Here is a 17,267-nt window from a genome sequence, read left to right on the forward strand (position 1 = left end):
GTATGTTAGCAACAAGAAGAAAATCAAGGAATGTGTGGGACCCTTACTGAATGAGGTAGGCAACCTAGTGACAGAGGATGTGGAAAAAGCTAATGTACTCAATTCTTTTTTTGCCTCTGTCTTTACAAACAAGGTCAGCTCCCAGACTGCTGCACTGGGCAGCACAGCATGGGGAGGCGGTGACCAGCCCTCTGTGGAGAAGGAAGTGGTTCGGGACTATTTAGAAAAGTTGGATGAGCACAAATCCATGGGGCCGGATGTGCTGCATCCGAGGGTGCTAAAGGAGTTGGCGGATGTGATTGCAGAGCCATTGGCCATTATCTTTGAAAACTCATGGCGATGGGGGGAGGTCCCGGATGACTGGAAAAAGGCTAATGTAGTGCCCATCTTTTAAAAAGGGAAGGAGGAGGATCCGGGGAACTACAAGCCAGTCAGCCTCACCTCAGTCCCTGGAAAAGTCATGGAGCAGGTCCTCAAGGAATCAATTCTGAAGCTCTTAGAGGAGAGGAAAGTGATCAGAAACAGTCAGCATGGATTCACCAAGGGCAAGTCCTGCCTGACTAACCTAATTGCCTTCTATGACGAGATAATTGGCTCTGTGGATGAGGGGAAAGCAGTGGACGTGTTATTCCTTGACTTTAGCAAAGGTTTTGATACAGTCTCCCACAGTATTCTTGCCGGCAAGTTAAAGAAGTATGGGCTGGATGAATCGACTGTAAGGTGGATTAAAAAGTCGGGCTCAATGGGTAATGATCAATGGCTCCATGTCTAGTTGGCAGCCGGTATCAAGCGGAGTGTCCCAAGGGTCGGTCCTGGGGCTGGTTTTGTTCAATACCTTCATTAATGATCTGGAGGATGGTGTGGACTGCACCCTCAGCAAGTTTGAGATGACACTAAACTGGGAGGAGTGGTAGATACGCTGGAGGGTAGGGATAGGATACAGAGGGACCTAGACAAATTAGAGGATTGGGCCAAAAGAAATCTGATGAGGTTCAACAAGGACAAGTGCAGAGTCCTGCACTTTGGACGGAAGAATCCTATGCACTGCTACAGACTAGTCACCGAGTGGCTAGGCAGCAGTTCTGCAGAAAAGGACCTAGGGGTTACAGTGGGCGAGAAGCTAGATATGAGTCAACAGTGTGCTCTTGTTGCCAAGAAGGCTAACGGCATTTTGGGCTGTATAAGTAGTGGCATTGCCAGCAAATCGAGGGACGTGATCATTCTCCTCTATTCGACATTGGTGAGGTCTCATCTGGAGTACTGTGTCCAGTTTTGGGCACCACACTACAAGAAGGATGTGGAAAATTTGGAAAGTGTCCAGCGGAAGGCAACAAAAATGATTAGGGGGCTGGAGCACATGACTTATGAGGAGAGGCTGAGGGAACTGGGATTGTTTAGTCTGCAGAAGAGAAGAATGAGGGAGGATTTGATAGCTGCTTTCAACTACCTGAAAGGGGGTTCCAAAGAGGATGGATCTAGCATGTTCTCAGTGGTAGCAGATGACAGAACAAGAAGTAATGGTCTCAAGTTGCAGTGGGGGAGGCTTAGGTTGGATATTAGGAAAAACATTTTCACTAGGAGGGTGGTGAAGCAATGGAATGGGTTACCTAGGGAGGTGGTGGAATCTCCTTCCTTAGAGGTTTTTAAGGTCAGGCTTGACAAAGCCCTGGCTGGGATGATTTAGTTGGGGACTGGTCCTGCTTTGATCAGGGAGTTGGACTAGATGACCTCCTGAGGTCCCTTCCAACCCTGATATTCTATTATTCTAATTGCCTGTCCTGAGCACAAGGATGTCAAAGGAGCAGGGGTAGGCCAGCTGTTTAGAATTAATTCATTTTTCCATAACGAACAAATACCAGGGCGTATTATGTAGATTTGGGAACTGAACCTGGAAGTGTGTGTCAGGGAGGAAGAATCTGAAGGAAAAGGGATGAAGCTAAGAAGAGAACCAGCTGAGGTTCCCTATTTATCTCTGGTATTTGGCTGAAGCAATCCAGGCATCATAACTCCACATTGGCTGAGGGAGGCCCTGTTTTAATCATGTTTGCATAGGCAGCAAAAGACAGAGTAAGAGGCAAGAGAACAAAGATGTAGGCAAGAGTATAGTTGTGCAGGGCCATGAATATTTAGTTGAGTATATTAGTCCTTTCTTATGTAAGATGGCATGTGCACTGCAGGCAAGATGTTTGTTCATGTCTGGGATGTCCTATGTATAAATAACAATTCACCTATTTCCCATTTACTTGATGCCAGATGTATAGAAAATATAGCTCCAAAATCCACTGTGGACATTGTGAAGAAATAGTTTTATCCATGCAGGGTGATCACAGCTAAACTGCATCTGACCGGCTGAGCTGATAGTTAAGAGGGCAATCTATATAACATTTACACAATGTTATTGCTCTATACCATTTTATTAACAAAATACGTGGATGAAAAGTGCTAGAGAAAACCAAGCCTTGCTCTGGTATATATTTACCTTCCTCATCAAGTTCAGACATCTTTTCCTCACAGCTAAGGCCTTGAATAACTTTTCCGTCTCTACATTTTTTTCACTCCTTTCTGTTTACGTATCTAGGTTCTTATGTGTCCCTCATTACTATAGTCCTGTCATAACTATAAAGGGAAGGGTAACAGCTCTCCTGTGTACAGTACTATAAAATCCCTCCTGGCCACAGACTCCAAAATCCTTTTACCTGTAAAGGGTTAAGAAGCTCAGGTAACCTGGCTGACACCTGACCCAAAGGACCAATAAGGGGACAAGATACTTTCAAATCTTGGGGGGGGGAGGCTTTTGTTTGTGCTCTTTGTTTTGGGGGTTGTTCGCTCTTGGGACTGAGAGGGACCAGACATCAATCCAGGTTCTCCACATCTTTCTGAACAAGTCTCTCATATTTCAGACTTGTAAGTAAACAGCCAGGCAAGGCGTGTTAGCTTACCTTTGTTTTCTCAACTTGTAAATGTACCTTTTACTAGAGTGTTTATCTCTGTTTGCTGTACTTTGAACCTAAGGCTAGAGGGGGGTCCTCTGAGCTCTTTAAGTTTGATTACCCTGTAAAGTTATTTTCCATCCTGATTTTACAGAGATGATTTTTACCTTTTTCTTTAATTAAAAGCCTTCTTTTTAAGAACCTGATTGATTTTTCCTTTTTTTTTTAGATCCAAGGGGGTTGGATCTTGATCCACCAGGAGTTGGTGGGTGGAAGGAGGGGGGATGGTTAATTTCTCCTTGTTTTAAGATCCAAGGGGTTTGGATCTGTATTCACCAGGGAATTGGTGAAGAGTTTCCCAAGGCTTCCCAGGGAAGGGAATTAGCTTTGGGAATGGTGGCAGCGGACCAGATCTAAGCTGGTAGTTAAGCTTAGAAGTTTTCATGCAGGCCCCCACATTTGTACCGTAAAGTTCAGAGTGGGGAAGCAGCCTTGACAAGTCCCTTAGGTTTTTTTTCTTCCTTTTTCTCTTTTAACTTTCTGTCTACCTGATTTGTGAGTGCACATGCAGGCTTTAGACACACATCTGTTTATATCCACAAAACTTGTGGATACATTTGAGGACACCTTTGAAAATTTGGCCATTTCTGCCAAGTATATGTGACATATACAGTCTTGGCCCAACTTTACACATTATGAATCTCAACTATTTGAAAATATTAATCAAAGCCATATTGATGTTCAGATTGTTAAAGTTAATTTATATGGTTCCCTGATGGTACTTCTTTTGCATTATAGGGTGTCCTGGGATTTAACAGTTCAATTTTGGGCCATAGGACTAAGAAGCAAAGGTGAGCTGTTCTATCCTGGATGGGGCTGTGAATGAGAAACAACCTATAAAACAAGAGAGGTACCTTCAAAGCTTGATATAAATATGAGATTACAAAAATAACTAATTAATTCACAATAAAAATGACTAAAATTAAATGTTTCCCTCTTTCTTGGTTTAACATCAATATGGAACAGTCCTTTGATAGCTATAATAAAGTGAACTAGAGCAGTTAATTTAATAGCATCATGCACCCTCTTGTGCAGAATTGCAAGATTAGGTAAATTAAGACAGGGTTTGGGTTTTCAACCTAAAGATTTGGGTTTTCAACCAAATGAAAATGTTCATGAAAAGTGTTTGATAGCTCACCAGTCGCTCAGGCTCCAGATCCTGCAATTTACTCCATCCGGACAAACTCCAGTTGGCTAGTTGTTCACATCTTTTTGCTGGTTGTGGCTTTAGACACTCAGGTACTGCACATATAGTACCTGACATGTTGCTTGTGTGCTGAATTCTGCACCAATACTGGGGGTTGGTGAGGGCAAGTTGGAGCAGGCTGGAGTACAGCATTCTGAATCTGAGCCCAGAGCATCGGAGAAGGTTAAAGAACAGTGAATTTATCCTCTGAATAAAACACTAATGGGGACAACAAGAAACCAAATATAAGATTATCTGAACATATCTAGGAAACAGGAACTTAACTCAGACTGCTCTTTGACCATTTAAGTAAGTTTGGCAGTTATACATTAAGGTGAAATTATCCCATCAGAGCCACATAATGAAGGTCAGCTCCAATAGACTTTCTCTATATGTGCAGAACTTCTCTGATAGCAATGAGAGTTCTGTGCATACAAGAAGAGCAGAACATTGGATTCTCAGATCTGTGGGTGTAGAAGTGAGAGGAAAATATTGCTCTGATATTCTAATTTTGAAGTGGTTGTGAGTGTAGTCTTGGCTTTTTAAGACAATGTTTAAAGTAAAAGGATTTAGGGGGAAATTTTCAGAATTATCTAAGTGACATTTAATAAGACCTATGCTCTTAGGTATCTAAGTTGCTTTTGAAAATGGGGCTTGGGCTCCTAAATCACATAGGTACTTTTGAAAAATTTACCCCGATCTAGGATAAGATTGAGAACAGGAATGAAATGCCACAAAGAAATAAATGCATAATATCCAGTAAAAGGTGAATACAAAATTTGCTTCTTGTGTTTATGTAACTAGTGCGGCGAAATGATCACGTATTTCAGAAGCAGCAGTACTATCTGAGCAAGCAATGCAACAGAGCTAGTGAAGATTATGCAGAGTATTTCAAATGCTGCAATGCACCAGTGTTGCATAATTAAACAATATTCTTCATTGGATTAAATATCCTTGTCATGAAATAGCAGAATTGGGTGGTTTGTTTTGAAAGTATAAATTGAAAATTAAATGCACTGACAGCAACTGTAATGTGCACTCTCAAAAAAGAGGTTGATTGTAAGAAGGTGGTTGGAGCTTCTTTCTGGTAAAGGAGGAGGAACTAGGAAATGGAACAGAAGAGGTCTTGCATGAAAATTCTACAAACAGCCAGACTTGGGGGAACATTTAGGCTTTGGTTTGTACTTTGTTGCAGTTTGATTTACCCATAAAGCCAAATCCAAGGAAACAAACAGGTTTAGACTAAATCAATGTATATGTATACTCTGGTTGTAGGAAGGTGGGAACTTTCCAACTTCCACCATCCTTTTTGACAATTTGACTTTTAAAATATATTATTCATATGTATTAAATTTGATCAAAAGCAATATATAATAGTGTAGGCATCTATATTAAAGACCACTTGAAAATTATAGTCTTATTGCTGTAGTTACGATTGATGTGACAATTTCATTATAAGTTTACAGAAACTAAGAATTTTCAGAAAAAAATTCTGAGCTGAAATTTATGCTCCTTGCTTTTGCTAAATGTTTACTTTTATTAAAAAAAAAAAAAAAAGCTTCTAATTTTGCTATGGGCTCAATCCTCAACTAGGACAAAGGTATTTGACATTTAATGAAATTCATTTTCAAAATAACAGTCGTAGGTGATTAAAACTTGCAGATTTAAAAATTTTAGTAAAGCTAATGTTAAAAAAAAATCATGTAATACATAGGTTCAGAAAAGAGTGTCTCTACATCTGGGTATACTGCTTAGATTATTCACAAATACAGAGCTTATTTTTAAAAGTCATATGATACATACAGTACATAATCAGCAATCACCCAAATTAGGTGAATAAATTTAAGAATACAGTTTGTATATTAGAATTCGAATACTCGGGTACATCTCTCATGAAGAGTTGTACAGAGAGTTGGTTGTGGAAAGCAAAATATATCAATCTCCTAAAATTTCTCTGTGTACAATCTAGTAAGCTTTTCTCCAGAAATATTTCTTTTTTTGAACACCAGTTTGAGAATGAATTGCTATTTCATGCCTGATAATTTGTACAGCTGCATGATGGTAATCAAGCATTAGGCTAAGACTTTTGAATCCAAAACTTGAACTTGTGAAGAGGTTGCTATAAAATTTCATCCTCTGATGCTGTGAGTAAGAGATAAAAGGAGAAAGGAAATGATAGGGAATAAATGCAAGTTACCATAGTAATAACTGAATCCTGAAGCCTTCTTGAAGAAAGTGCCTTTAGTTTTCTGGAATCTCTTTTATCATTTCACCCTGCAATAAGTATGGGTCATTGAGATGAATAACCTCCATAGTAAGTTAGGAGTAACAGGATAATATCCCACTTAGGAAACCATCCAGCAATGTTAAAGATGATCTGCAAAGACAAAAATAAATATGGGGCCAGTGTCCTTTTTATTTTATTTTTTCTTCTTTATGATTTATAAAGGAGGCCTGGTGTGGGGTTGTTTTGTTTTTCATATTAGAAATTCAGGTTTTATCTGCCCTGAAAGACTCTATGGTAACTGAAAAACTAATGCAAAAATTACATAAAAAAAAACAGGAGTTTGAAAGTTAAGTAACTGAGTGAGGAGGGGATTTCTAGTCAACTATTCAAAATTCCCTGGATCGGATCCTCAGCTGGTTTAAACTGGCATATGTCCATGGGAGATGGCAAGTGATGCTACATTGATTTATACCTGCTGAGGAGCTGAGCCATTGTTTTTGTTTTGTTCTGTTCACACTTTATGTTAATAGCTAGCTAACATTATGGGAGAAGGTTTGCTAACGATTCAAGCAGCCCTGCCCCTTCAGTTAAGGTTTTGGAACTCAGAGTAAATGTGCGTGGAAGCCCTCACAGTTTTTCCGTCAAACTTAGGGAAACCAAGCTTGACATTGCTGATAGTAAGCAAGTAGAATTGAAGCAAACATAGTAAGCAAGTAGAATTTAATTAAAAAGAAAACAACAAAACTGAATTATGCCTCAGAGAAACAAAAACAGACACAAGCACATTAAAAAAATATTCTTTGCTGGTCACACAGTCTAATTAATATATAAATTGGCCTCTGCAATTGGGGAGAAGGGAGAAATTGGAAAAAAGTCAGGCTTAGGCAACAGTCCTGCAAACAATAAGGCACATATTTGACTTTAAGCAAATGAGTGGTGCTAGTGGCTTCATGCATTTATAAGCATTTGCAGGACTGAGGCCTTAGTAATATGGATATGCTATTAGTTTGGCTTAAGGCCCATGTGACTGACATCTTGTATTCCTTTTTTCCACCATGGGGTATTGCTCAATATTACCAATAATTTGGGCAGGGAGTTTGAGTATATTGCTAAATATTACCCAAGCACGACAAAAATATCTGAAACAAGGCTGTAGTTAGTTGCAGATGAAAAGGTTTCTGTTTACATTGGAACATGTAATCAGTGTGGTGTGTTTTTTTTCAATGGATAGCATGTCCCAGTGCATTGGAAAACAAGATTTATTCAGGCAATGCTAAACTGAAGACTGTTAAGACATGTGTACAGTCATACTGCCAATTCGAGTTGAACTATATAGACCTGGGAAACCTCTTGAGCTGGTGGAGCTTAAAGTTACTTCTGGTTTAAAATATTTATGAACCTATCTCAGTGTAGATAGTTTTAAATTAACAATAATAAAATATTTTGCCCTTTAGTATTTTCTATCTGAGAATCTCCATGCTTTACAAACATTAATAAAGTTAGCCCTGCCTCACCAGGAGCCATAGCAAGTGCTGTTATCCACGTTGTTATACAGATAGGGAAACAAATTCTGCTAAATGACTAGATATGATCAAAAATTTCTGTCAACATGCTTTTTCAATGGGAAATGGCTATTTGCTTAATGTTTTGGGGGGGGGGTTTGTGGAAAAAATTGTTTTTGTTTTTGTTTTTTTTATCAACTGAAAAGCGGAACCTGAAAACTTTGTTTCTTGCCAATATTTTGCTCAGCCTATTAGAGCTTTAAACCTCAAACACTTACATTTCAGTTGCCAAACCCTGAATAAAATTCTAAGGAAAACTTTGAAAATTATACACACAAATTTCCATCAAGCTCCATAAGTTACTTTACTGAGGATCACACAGAAAATCTATGGCTTAGCAAGGAATAATTTCCTGGTGCTGTACCCTAACCACCAAATCAACATGCCCCTCTGCTTACAAATATTATTGTCCAATTATCTATCTAACAATAGACTCTCACCCTGATTTTTAACAGATAAAAACAGATTTAAAAATTTTATTAAAGCTAAAGTTAAAATAGTTTGGGAGAAGAGTGTCTGTACATCTGGGTATAGTGCTTATATTATCCACAAATATAAAGTTAGTTTTTAAGTCATATGATACATAGAGTACATAATCAGCAATAACCCAAATCTATTTAACAATACAGTTTAGATATTAGAATCCAAATACTCCGGTACATCACTCATGAAAAGTTGTAAGATTTAGTTGTGGAAAGCAAAATATATCAATGAGTGGAGATTGTCCCTTAGTAATTGACAATTAGGTTGGTTGTCCATTTAGAAAATACAATTCATGAGGAAAGTATTTGTTACTTTCCTAAATGCGCTTCTCATCCCTCCTGGTCAGTGATGAGCTGCCAAAATCTTAACTGGTTCCCTCCTCACCCCACAAGGGGGTCGTGGCCTGCCCCTGCCCCCCGGGACTCCTGCCCCATCCAACCCCCCGCGTTCCTTGACACACACCCCCGGGACCCCTGCCCCATCCCCCCCCTTCCCTGTCCCCTGACTGCCCCCCGCCACCCCATCCAACCCCTCCTCTCATTCCTGATGGCCCCCCGGGACCCCTGCCCCATCCAACCACCCCTTCTCCCTGTCCCCTGACCACCCCTGGAGCCCCTGCCCCGACTGCCTCCCACTGCCCCATCCAACCCCCCCCTCCTTCCTGACTGCTCCCCCGAGACCCTTGCCCCCATTCAACCCCCCCTGTTCCTCGCCCTCTGACCGCCCCGACCCCTATCCACCCCCCCCAAACTCCCCTGCCCCCTTACCATGCTGCCTGGAGGTGGCTGGCGGCGCTACAGCCGTGCCACTCGGCTGGAGCTGGGCCACGCCGCCACCGCGCAGCGCCTGGAGCACCAGGTCAGGCCGAGCTCGCAGCCCCCCACTTCCCGCGAATCAGCTGTTCATGCGGGAAGCCTGGGAGGGCTGAGAAGCAAGCGGCAGCTTCGCACTCAGGCCCAGGGAGGCGGAGCGGAGGTGAGCTGGGGCGGGGAGCGGTTTCCCTGCGCACCCCCTCTCCCCGGGTTACCTGCTGCGGCGCGGGCGGCCCCCCCCCACTCCAGCTCACCTCCGCTCTGTCTCCGCCTCCCTGGGCCTGAGCGCGAAGCCGCCGCACCGCTTCTCCGCCCTCCCAGGCTTCCCGTGCGAACAGCTCATTTGCGGGAAGCGGGGGGGAGGGGAAGAAGTGGGGCGGAGCGTTCAGGGGTGGAGGCGGAGCGGAGGTGAGCTGGGGCTGAGGGGCAGGGAGCTGGAGCACCCACGGGGTCGGCGCCTAAGGTGCCACTTTTGGATAATGTGCTCAGGCGGAGCGGCCACTCCCCGTGTTCCCCCCCCCCAGCTACGCTTCTGGGTCACTTCAACTTACCAGTTGTTAAATTTAGTAGCCCTTTTAGAACCGGTTGTCCCACACAGGACAACCGGCTCTAAAAGGGCTTCTAAATTTAACAACCGGTTCCCACGAACCGGTGAGAACCGGCTCCAGCCCACCACTGCTCCTGGTATTGCCGATGTCCGGTGATGTGTTCTATGTAGATGTCCCTCGACCACCTGATGGCGTTCCTCCAGAGCTCATTTCTCTCCCAGACTAATCAAAGTACCAGATGAAACCCGAGACATACTAGTCTTCTACCTGCTGCTTTCCACCAGGCACTTCCACTTCTGCTCTAGGGATCTACCCTTGCTTTGCTCCCAACCTGTCTGGACCTCTCAGAGCAAGCAGCCACCATTCTGTCACTCTCCCTTTGGCTGAGCTTGCCCAACCTTTTTATAATAACCCTATGACCTCTCCCTAGATGGACCCAATAACAGACCAGACCCTCTGATCCCTATTCAGTTAGGACCAGTTGAGAGGGTGATTGACCTGTTGCAGGTGAGACTGAACCTAACTCCTCTTAAAGAGCCAGCTAGCCTCTAACAGTGCCTATCTGCATCTTTAGTTGCCTCAATACCTTTGAAAATCTGGCTCTGTGTGCCCCGTTGAAATCAATGGGAGCTTGACTTCAGTGGGCACAGGATCAACCCCTATAATAGAGGACCCTGCCAGTTTGAAGCACCAGGCTATATGTTTGAAATATATATGTAAAGTCAAGAGATGGATCTTCTGCGCCTTCTTTTCCCTGGGAGACTTTCCCTTATCTTTTTAGCTACCACTGAAGTTTCCCTTGTATTTGGTCCTTACAGAACAAAACACCAGAGTGCACACTCACTTTCCATTAACTAAAACTTCTTCTACCACAAGTACTCAGCTAACTAATGAAAAGTGAATCAATTTAGTGCTATTATTTATATACAGGACACAATATTGTTTCTTAACATTATGTAGAATTTCTATGTTCCTCAGTTTTCTGGGTGAGTTTTCCTAGTGATGTTATTGGTTTGCCTGGAACACTTGCATAGTTTCTTTTCCTGATTTTACTTTTGCTATCTGTGGATAACATGGGGAAGATCTGTATTGTTTTTTATTAATATTATTTGTACTTCAGTTTATCTGGTTGATATCATTCTGTCTAATTACATGGAGTTAACTCACAAGGGTCTGTTAGGAAGAGCAATCAGCCACTAAAATAATGGTCAGAGATAAGACATCTCTGGATAAACAACTTGAAGAGAGGTAAAGAATTTATAATTGGGCCATTAATTGGGAAGGTGCTGCATCCAGGCAACACAGCTGGTTTGCCAAGGCTGGGGGCCTATGATCCAAAGGGAACTAAACAGTTTACGCCTTTCAAATACTATATTTATATCACCTCTTATTTATCATTTAGCCAAGCCATGTCATTGTCCTGTTCTTTTGATATTTTTGCTCTCTGATCATTTGTCTATAATAATCACTTTTTACCTGGTATAAATTAGATACAACACATGTCTGACTTACATCTTTAATTTATTTCTATTGGGTCAGAAGTTCCAGCACAAATTAATGCTTTCCATATCTACACAGCTCATCTGGTGTATTGCTACAACAAATTAATGTCCAGCACAACAGGAGACTATCCTTTTAGATAAGGGCTCTAGGACACTTTGCTTGTACTCTTTCTAGTGTTTTCAGTATACCCTAGGATGTGGGGGGACGAAATTACTCTGTAATTTTAGTTACCTTGTGACACACGAATATTTCCTCCTCAGTTTACATTGGTGATACAGTATTATAATTAAAAACAAGGCAAACTAATATGTATAGTAATTTGGAGGTTCACATTCAAATGCAACTGAGTAATTCAGCTAAGGAGAAAACATATGTGTGAAGAAAGCATATTCTTTGTTTTGTTTTTTATTAGTTATCCATTGTACTTCGGAAAATCAGGATTCTGGACATGAAGTCATATGCCCTCTGGGATATTTCCCTTGTGGCAATATAACAAAGTGTTTGCCTCAACTTCTTCACTGTAATGGTGTGGATGACTGTGGGAACCAGGCTGATGAAGACAACTGCGGTAAGCTAATAAAGACTTTTTTTTTTAATTCATTTCTAGTACATATACCCTGAGGGCCACTTTTCAGTGAAACATAAATACTGTTCAGGCTAAATAAATTGTCAAAGTTAATGGAACTATAGAAAAATTAAATATACTATAGATGAGAACAACATAGATATTTGCTTAAGATAAATACAGCCAACTCATCACTCATTTGCTAGGAAGAGAAGCAAATCTTTGTTTGTCTATCTTGGTGTATTTTCCAGTTTTATCTTCTGATTTGAACTTTTGATACAAAAAGCAAAGATAATTATGAAATAGCTATGATAACACCACAAGATTTATAATAAAGATCAAGTACCTTAAATTCAGCTTAGCCCTACACTATAGACTTACAGTATAAACATCCAGAGGAAAGAACACACACACACACACTCCCACTACATACACAATACATAGCATAAAATTACATTGCAAGCAAGAGAGCCATGCTGACAAAGAGTGTACATGTTCACTTCCTGAATTTACGTTAAACTTATGGACTGAAAAGCATAATTTTACTTTATTTGGACAGCACATAGCATAGTTCTTGAACAGGACTACAGAACTGAAGGATTCATAAGATCCATTCTTCTTTTCTCAAATACATTTACTCAGAATTTGTAGGTCAACGTATATAATTGTAGAGTCAAATCTGGAAGGTTCTTTGGTAATGCATATAGAAACTGTGGGACAGCCTGCATTATTCACATCCTGAGGTTATTAAGGCAAGCTTACCAGGAGCATACAGTGTCCGCTCAGATGTAGTGTGATCAGGATTCAGAGTGCAAAAGCATTGCAGTAATTCATGTAAAATTGTCTCTCTTCCCGCTGCCCTTCTGCATAATCTTCACTTTCTTCCTCAGGAGGACCCTGTGGAGGCAACTGTTTTCCTGGGGTTATAGACTATGGAACAGCCTGCAGGTGCTTAGGAGGCCTGAGGTGGCTGGAGATCACTCAGTTCATTGTAAGACACTCAACTGAGTGATTAGCTGGTTTGCTTTGCCCCGATCTGATTTTCTTGGGTGTGTATTCCTATCCCTAACAGCCAGAAATGATGCTTCTAGGCAAGGTCATTTGGCCCCATCACTGTCTGCCTAACTTTCACTCCATCAGCCAGGGAGCATCCACTCCGCCATGCATGAATGTCACTCTCCTGCATCTCCCACTGCTGTGCATGGCAGTGGAAGCGAAGTCACAGGGCCTAATACTGATCTGGATCATATTGACATAAATCAGGATGAACTCTAGAACCCACTTCTACAAAGCCCTGGCTGGGATGATTTAGTTGGGGTTGGTCCTGCTTTGAGCAGGGGGTTGGACTAGATGACCTCCTGGGGTCTCTTCCAACCCTAATCTTCTATGATTCTACGATTCCTGGAGTGAAAGAGGGGATACAGAGTGAGAGAGAACAATGGGTGGAGAAACCGCAGGGGGAGGCATTGGCCCTGCAAGGGAGCTAATCCCCAGAGCAGCCAAGACGAGGTGCTGCCTGCAGTGAGTGAGAACCCCATAACACAGTGCTATTAGTTTTTTACATACAGGAGGATGAAATTCACTCAAAATTTAAACAAATAAATAAAAAGTCATTTCCAAAAGGCTGAAAATAGAAATATTGTTTGAACATGACATGCCCTGTACCTTCCACCACATGGACTGCAGACTTAAAAATTAATATATGCTCTGAAGAATTCAGTTATGAGAACCAGCATAGCAAAAAAAAAAAATCTTTAAGAAGAACAATATGAATACTGATACAAGATGTTCCCTGCACTGTAGACAAGACAGGTAGTGTGAAGACATTTCACTATTACCAAATGAAATTAATAGGTAGCAGGTTTAAAACAAAAACAAGAAAGTATTTCTTCACGCAATGCACTGTGAACCTCTGGAACTCCTTGCCAGAGGGTGTTGTGAAGGTCAATACTATAACGGGGTTCAAAAGGGAGTTAGATAGATTCATGGAAGATAGGTCCATCAATGGCTATTAGCCAGGATGGGCAGGAATGGTGTCCCTAGCCTCTGTTTGCCAGAAGCTGGGATTGGGTGACAGGGCATGGATCAATTGATGATAACCTGTCTGTTCGTTCCCTTTGGGGCACCTCCCATTGGCTACTGTCAGAGGACAGGATACTGGGCTTGATGGATCTTTGGTCTGACCCTGTATGGCCATTCTTATGTTCTTATCATAGAATCGTAGAATATTAGAGTTGAAAGAGACCTCAGGAGGTCATCTAGTCCAATCCCCTGCTCAAAGCAGGACCAACACCAACTAAATCATCCCAGCCAGGGCTTTGTCAAGCTGGGCCTTAAAAACCTCTAAGGATGGAGATTCCACCACCTCCCTAGGTAACCCATTCCAGTGTTTCACCACCCTCCTAGTGAAAGTGTTTCCTAATATCGAACCTAAACCTCCCCCACTGCAACTTGAGACCATTGCTCCTCATTCTGTCATCTGCCACCGCTGAGAACAGCCTACCCTAGCCTAGCTAGCTCCATCCATCAAACTGACTCGAGAATAATTGGCATCCTGTAGGCACTCTCAGCAGAGAGGCCAACGATTAAATGATTGAGTGTGAACTTTTCTTTCACCCTTAGAGGTGAGACACTCAGAGATGAACTTTCAGAGCTAATGCATATTGATGATGAAGTGTAGGGCAACTGTGGGTAGATATAGAAATCCAGAGTTATCAACTTGGCACCTTTCATGAACATTAAATTCACTTTAAAACAATTAAAGAAGCAGCAACATTTCCTGATGGGTCAGAACAAAAGAACATGGGGTATTTTTGTAGAAAATCTGTTCTCCTATTTCATCAAAATAAGTTCCTCACCAGACACTCCAAGCCAAGGGACCAACTAAGACACACAGGGTCGTCCCTAGGGGGATGAGACGCCCGGGACATAGGCGCCGAGTTTCTATCTGCCGGGGGATGCTCCGCCCAGGCCCCGCCCCCCACTCCATCCCTTCCCCAAGGCCCCACCCCCACCCCGCTTTTTCCCATCCCCACCCCGCCTCTTCCCCACCCAGTTCCGCCCCCTCTCCCGAGCGCGGTGTGCCCTCACTCCTCCCCCCCTCCCCCCCAGTGCCTCCGGACGAAATAGCTGATCAGTGGTAGGCACTGGGAGGGAGGGGGAGGTTGTGGGGGGGCTCCTCCTCCCCCGTCTACCTGCCTGCCCCGCCTCCCGTCTCACCTCCTTGTCCACCTCCTCACGAAGCGCAGGGTCCCCCAAAGCGCTGGGCCTGGGGCAGTCACCCCGATTGGCTGTATCCTAGGGCATCTCCGGAGACACATTCTAGCAAAAATCTTTAATTATAGAGGAAAAAGAACACACATTACAGCTTGCAGTTGACAAAGAACATTCATTGTCACAGAGAAAAGATTAATCTTGTTTAATGTTTCAGCATGATTCTGACCAGATATTGACTGTAATTCTGGTAATCCAAAGTAGCAGCAGGTAAGCTACCATGATACATAGATAATAGTTGGGCAGGCTGCATATAAAATAGAAAAGGCAGAGAGGATTGTCTTCAGAGACCCTGAATGGCTGTCTGCATTCATGCATTCACAGAACTTAGAGGCAGATGAATTAGAAGACCTGTAAAAAGCATGAGAGCTTCAGGAAGCACGCATTTCTCAGGGATGGGAGATGGAAAGGGTTGTCATACCCTTTAGTACTAATCCTAAATCAGGCCAGTAAATTTAGAATCAAAATCTTGGTCAGCTCCAATTATCATGTCTCATGTGGCTGAATAGCTCCATATGCTCAATGTGAAGAGGGTTAATAAACAAACCTAAAACTGTGGTCTATCCACATAAGGTTTTGATAAGCCAGGGACTCACTATCCATGCAAACATATATCCACTGATCAGTATCAATTTCATGATAGGATTGGCGATCTAAAACCAGTCCAGGATGTAGCCAGAAGGACAAAATGATAATACTGGTTCCTGCATTGCATAGTTCCTGTTTTGCATTTCCTTGCTCTTCTTTTTTTATTTTCCTTTTAGTTGTTTGTAACTTCTGGCTTATGGTCATGTTTGCATTGGAATCAGAAGTATAGTTATTGCCAGCAAGTTTCTAGCTTAAGTCCTTTTGCTAGTGGGGACAGAAATTTTTTTAATCTATAGTTTATAAAACAGTGCCCTAGACTCAATCAGATCTGAGACAGATTTGAATTGATGACTGTGACCGGGTGCCAGGGATGGGCCACACTGAGAATGCCACCCTCAGGGCAGACTGTAAGAAACAGGGCAGACAATCCCCAAAAACTCGTGGTTCATTCTATAATTAGATTCACCAACCCAAAGAGCTTCTGTAGCACCACATTATTTAACAAGAAGCCAAACACAGTCCCCTTTCAGCATTCTAGCCCTTGGCTCCCATCCCAAACTGGTCTAATATAGTGAGAGGTTACTGAAAACCCTTTTCATCATACTTGAAGTTCTACCAGTTCCAAAGGATCAGACACTTACCATCAGGTCAATATATATTTCAGATCTTACACAAATGTCATGCTGTCAGCCAATCATTCATAAACTAACTAAAGTTTTATTAATAAAAGAAAAGAAGAGAGGTATTGAATAGTTAAGGAATCGTATACATACAAGTGATTTTCAATGTTTATAGATCAGGATCATAGCAGTGATATTATATCTACTGGTTAGCAAAAGTCTCTTTGGAATTATCCCAACAGGTCAGAATCCAAAGGCAGATTAGATGTAAAGTCTGTTAGAGTCTTTCCATGTATTTTCCAGGGTATGCCAAATAACTACTTAAAAGATCTCACTCCCATGGCTTAAACTTTCCCTATTTAAAGTTCAGCAGACTAGAGATGAAAGGATCAGGCCCAGGGTTTCTCTTTATAGCTAAAGCAGGTTTTTCAAGTGCTTTGAGCAAAGCATGTGACTGAGGATTCTTCTTTGTTGAGCACGCACTGTCCCATCACCTTGAAGTTAACATTCTGTTTACTATGCATACACAGGTAATTCAGTTACATTGATTAACATAAGGCAACTGCTGGTGATACATTATAACATAGATAAACTGAAGACAATATACATCATAATGTTAATTTCATGCAGTGTCTCACATCTTTGATTTTAGGGTTGACTAAACCCAGTCACATAAAGGCAATTAAGACATAAAAGTGAATTAGCATCTACAAGCTAATTTGGTTACATTGTTAAACCTCTAACATGATACAGGTACACAGACAAACACATTTACCATCTGCCCTTGATTTCTATTACTACAAATGTATGGGTTAGTGATTGCTGGTCTAGTATATCTCTTTGAAATTCATATACAAGTGAATTGTCCTGATACAATTGTAATGCCTCTTCTTAAAGTTGTTATGGGTCA

At 41.9% G+C, this 17,267-nt stretch overlaps 1 protein-coding gene across 1 annotated transcript in view; it reads left to right on the forward strand.

Moving 5' to 3' along the window:
* Positions 1 to 17,267, forward strand: part of RXFP1 (relaxin family peptide receptor 1) — an 80,671-nt gene that overhangs the window by 17,159 nt on the left and 46,245 nt on the right. Inside the window, exon 2 of the mRNA XM_026647869.2 lies at positions 11,724 to 11,879. Within this exon, the coding sequence (XP_026503654.1) occupies positions 11,724 to 11,879 (156 nt within the window). The remainder of the gene's footprint in view (positions 1 to 11,723; positions 11,880 to 17,267) is intronic.

Source organism: Terrapene carolina, unplaced genomic scaffold (assembly GCF_002925995.2).
Source record: "Terrapene carolina triunguis isolate 2854851 unplaced genomic scaffold, T_m_triunguis-2.0 Scaffold66, whole genome shotgun sequence".
NCBI classification, from domain to species: domain Eukaryota; kingdom Metazoa; phylum Chordata; order Testudines; family Emydidae; genus Terrapene; species Terrapene triunguis.